Below are 5,425 nucleotides of genomic sequence, written 5' to 3'. Positions count from 1 at the left end.
CAAGCTTAGTAAGTAGGGCATATAAATGGAAAACTGTCCCAATCCATCACTTGAAAAATCCAAATGTCGAAGCGAAGGTGGAAGATATCTAAATATATAAGTCCTATTTGTAGGCGGTGATATGTTGTCTGTTATTTGTAAACTCCTTATACTGGTGTTATTTAAGTAGAAGAATACATCATATGGGAACATGACTGCTGTAAAAAATGTTCGTTCCAGTATTAAAGTATCTATAGGGGTCGTCTGTAGATCTTGAAAAATTTGGTCGACAATAGATGATTGATACTGTTTTCGAAAACGTATTTTCAAAAACTTCAGATGGTTCAAGTTGCTGAAAGCATCGAACATAATAATTGTTATAGGACAACTGGAAATGTCAATATGTTCTAATTGTTCTAGATACTCAAAAGACATTCTTCCTAACATATAAACCCCACAAAGGCCAGAAACAAGTCGTTTAAGTCTCATAAGCAATGATTAACCCTCTCCAAATAGACTGTCAACATATGTTTGCATGATATCAACCTCTAGACTTTCTAAAGCTCGGAGATCACCAATTATTTTGCCCTGAAGATTATCAGTAATTGTATTATGTCGTACATTCAAATATAACAATGACATCAACGGTTTGAATATTCCCTCAGGTAAATGCATCACAGCAATATCATTGTTTGCAACTGTAAGACGTTGTAGTTGGTTTAGACCTTCAAAAGCATATCGTCCTACCATGTTTTCCTGAAGTTTATTTCCAGCCATATCGAGATCTGTCAGATTTGCAAGGTTGTCAAATGTATAGTCCTTTATTGACCGAATCGTATTTTTACTCAGACTTAAAGTTTTGACATTAGATGGGAACCGTGGAATATCTTTCATTTCTACACTTGAGCAATCAACATATAGATACTCCTTTTCATTTTTGCATTGGCATTTGAGGTCAAATGCACATTGATGATAGTATGTTAGGTCGTTCATGCAAATTGTTATTCTACATGATATTGAAAAAAGTAAAATTCGCAGTACACATTTCATTGTTCCAAATAGTCTTTTAACTACAAATAAAAAAAATTATATATATGTATATATGTATATACATATCAATACGATTTAAGTTAATAGCAATTCTGCTTGCACAGAGTTTCTACTAGAGATAGGCACATACATAATGTGTCTGGGTTAAAGAAGTTTGGGATCACATAATCCCCCCTTAACCTGTAACACTAGTGATACATAATAACAAACCGACACATTGATTACATAGAGTGTGTATTTTAAGATCAGGTTGAAAAACAGCAAAGCACAACAAATATAAAAGTAGCAATCCTAGAGTACTCGCAGTTAGTAAAATATAGTTCATGGACAAATTAGAAACATTGACAAAGTAAACAATGAACAACTAAGAGAGTTGTTAATGAAAGCAGAAAAAAAAAATCTCCAACCAACCAACAGTTTCCAGTTACTTGTTGTATGTTATATGGTGAGAACGCAAACAGAAAGAACAAAAAACAGGTCATATTATCTGAATGAATCAAATTATCGAAATGTTCAATGTTCAATGAGCATACAGATTTAAACCTTTTGAGACACCCTTTTTTTTGATACTGTAAATCTCCAATCTTTAATATGAATCTGTTCAATTTTAAGGGGATAAACCTTGTTTCAGGGAGATAACTCTTAAAATCAGTCATGTGTTTGTAAAAGCCAAATTTCATAAATGTATTTTAAGCCTTTACTTGAAACGGATTCGTAATAATCTTTGTAACATAGAAGCTTATAATATATTTATGAAAATGGTCGACACAATCGTACTGATGATTTTAAGAGTTCTTTCCATAAACGGAGGTCTACCTCCATAAGTTGTTTGACATTTTTTGTCTATTTGCTTACGCTTCACAAAAATATAACTTACCTTCCAGTAGGTACTTGCGGAGTCTCATATATATTACAGTTAACTTGAGGTTAAAAATAGTAGCAAGCAACAAAGGTCTGCTTCAGGACATAAACTTACTGATGATTTTCAGAGTTATTTCCCTTAACCTAGGTCTACATCCATAAGTTGTTTTATAATTTTGTCCATTTCCTTACACTTCACAAAAATATATCCTTCTTTTCAGTAAGTACTTGCATCTCATATATTGCAATGAATTTGAGGTAAATATTCTAGATATACTTATTGGAGGTATGATGAGATGATTGAAGCTGTTAATTTTCTCCTTAATAATATTTATGTACGTTTCGGCAACACAGTTTATCGACAGTTTATCGACAGGTTGTAGGTATTCTTATGGGAACTTACTACGCCCATTTAATAACAGACCTGTTTTTTCAAAGACCGACTGAAATTGTTGTCAGCCTGATACCATCAAAATTTTATTTGCCCCATAAAACTTGACTGTGTCGGAATTCAGTTTCAAAAGATTTAAAGAAGTCGATATGAACAGTTATAAAAAAAGCAAGAACTTGTGAAATGCCAAGTATTGACAAGGTTAAGACGATACTGTTAATAACTATGTAACAAAAATATCTAAACAAAAAAAAGCAATAAATAATGAAGAAAAACCAACAAAAGGTTCCAGTTTCAATGTTATAATTTTTCATTAATGTCACTGACGTAACTATAATAATATTAAATGTACCATTATTACTGAAACAGATGCGTATCTCGAGTTAATTGTTTTATACAGAATTAAGTATTGTATATAATTATATTCATAATTCATATATTTTCGGAGATATCCGAGGTCTTAATGTCTAGAAATAAAATAAAAGAACAGAGTTCGTAGTTCCACCCATTTCTTATGTCCATGGGAAATAGCTGAAAAAAAGTTATTTCATTAAAGCTCTATAAGAGTCATTATATGTAATTTACAATGAACGTAGGCATAATGTTGCCTTCATTGTTAGCGTCAATATGCTTCTATTAACAAGAACCGCAACCTAACAGCACACCAAAAACTCCCTAAGACATTCAGATTTACCACACGACCATGTGCAAGTTATAACATTATCAAATCCCTAGTTGTAGTACAACTTGTTTCCAAATATCAAAATATGACAGCTTATACATGACAAAAAATCTTATCGTTGGTTTTACAATTATAAAGCATACTTACATCTCTTTACGTACAACGATTCCCATGAAACTAATATCCTGTACTTTTGAACTTTGTACAACGTTATATTAATTCAAATATATTTCCTTGACGTATTCCCATAGAATAAATTTGAGGAAGTGTTCCTTATACTAATGCAATAAAATTATTTTTCATCACTCCACTTAAAATAATTAAACATGTTTTGTGTTTGATTTTGCATATTTCGCTTTTACACCTATAACACATCAGATATTATTCAACAGGTTCGGTAATGGGTTTAACAGAATAGAGAATTTATTTGCCAAAAAACAAGAATTAAAAGAAAAAATGTATCAAACATATAGCAATAAAAAAGAACAAATACAAAATGGTATTTAAAAGTAATAATTTAGGATTGAAAGACACGGTTCCATGCAGACGCTCAGATATATAGGAGTTGATGCATGAATACATTTTTAAGTTTTTTTTAACAATGCAATGAAGCATATGTATGTTCAATCAATATAACCCAACTTATCCATATTGGAATTTTTACCAATCAAAGGAAGTAGTCATGATTTAATGTATGGAAAAAACTAATTGCAATATCACATAAGCCGTTTTGTGATTTACATTTCGTCAAATTTATAACTGTATTATATTTATTACCACTAGGTTTAGTCTAAAGTAAACATCCTTCTTTAATGATACACACTATAACGAGAATTTAATAACCCAATCTTGATAACATATTACAAGGGATATATTCCTTAAACTTGAAATGGTCAGGAGCTTGAGGATCACATCGGAGTTCATACGGTATGTTTCCATTTGCAACCACGTCCAGTTGAAAAGGATATCTTTAATCCGATGACTCATGAAAAGTGAGTGCCACGCTATTTGGATGTTTCAAGCACCCTACATCATCTTGTTTAAAGGGTTCGTAGGTGACATTTCACAAGACTTTTATCTATTATATAGTCATTTTATAAAATTTACTGTTTGCAAAACTATGTATTATTCTTGATAGTAATGATGTTTTTGTCCCATGCGGATAACCCTGGCCGCACAACTTTTTGGAACTTTTGGTCCTGTGCGATCTTCAACTTTGTAGTTGTTATGGCTTTCAAACTTTTTTCATCTGAGCATAGTTTTGTGTGGATATAGCGCGCGTCTGGCGTATAAAATAGTTTTTAACCTGTTACCTTTGATGGCTATTATTTGTTTGTTTTTCTGTCCTATGTTTTCTCCCATTTATTTATTGTAGCCTTGTCGTGTAATGTTGTCATTTCAATGTTATAACTAACACTGCCATTAAAGCTGGAGGTTTAACATGCCATAAAACCAGGTTCAACCCACCATTTTTCATAAAATGCCCTGTACCAAGTCAGGAAAATGACCATTGTTACATCATAGTTCGTTTCTGTGTGTGTTACTTTTCAGTGTTGTGTCTCTGTTGTGTCGTAGTTCTCTTATATTTGATACGTTTCCCTCAGTTTTAGTTTGTAACCCGGATTTGTTTTTACTCTATCGATTTATGAATTTTGAACAACGGTATACTACTGTTGCCTTCATTTACATTACATAATCATTTTTTGTTTGCAATCGGCCCAAATTTCCCTAAAGTTTGTCCAATTAAGATGTATTGAGACATCATCAAGTGTGAATATGTATAAAAATGATCAAAGGAAAACATTCCTAATTACCCCTCTGATATATCATCTAAATATTCTAATTACTATGGTTACTGAGGCGAAGCTTCTTTTTAAAGCTAATAAACAGAGCATGCACATTAAATAAAATTGAATCAATTTTGGTTTTCCGTTAAACGTTATTTCTAGAACTGAACCCATTTGTTCACACAGGCGAACTTCTATGTTTGTTGTATAATGAATTTTAAGAGGGGTCATTAATATTCCAGTTTGAGATAGTCAAATTCGCCTTTCATTCCATATGGGTACTACTGTTTATGTTTAAAATAAATGCACGACATAGTTGAACATGATACACAAGCCATTGAAACCCCATTATCACAACACAACGCCACTAGTGTGACCTTCAACAATGGAAGCACTAAAACCATGCATGTAGTAATGAGTGAATATCTTAATTTACATCTGTCAATTTATATAGTAAATGCATGCCACATTTAACATTTTTGTAGTATATAATATTTTAAATCCCAAGTCTTGATAATATGTTGAAATTCTTAAATTAAATGTAAAAAGATAACCATCCAAAGTTAAAATAAAACAGACCGTATTGTTTTAACATGTAATATACTGTGGATTCATTTATTTTCGTGGGTATCAATTTTCGTTGATTACTGAAACTTGCATATTCGTTAATATTTG

The 5,425-nt window shown here is 31.7% G+C and overlaps 1 protein-coding gene across 1 annotated transcript; it reads right to left on the bottom strand.

Annotated features, from left to right (window-relative positions):
* Positions 1 to 477: 477 nt before the first annotated feature.
* On the bottom strand, positions 478 to 873 carry LOC139494523 (keratocan-like). Its single transcript, XM_071282684.1, has one exon. It carries the CDS (start codon positions 871 to 873, stop codon positions 478 to 480), a length of 396 nt encoding a protein of 131 aa, XP_071138785.1.
* Positions 874 to 5,425: the final 4,552 nt, after the last annotated feature.

Source organism: Mytilus edulis, chromosome 11 (assembly GCF_963676685.1).
Source record: "Mytilus edulis chromosome 11, xbMytEdul2.2, whole genome shotgun sequence".
Classification (NCBI taxonomy): domain Eukaryota; kingdom Metazoa; phylum Mollusca; class Bivalvia; order Mytilida; family Mytilidae; genus Mytilus; species Mytilus edulis.
The sequence above is the reverse complement of the archived record's forward strand: the minus strand, read 5'-3'. Positions and strand labels throughout refer to the sequence as shown.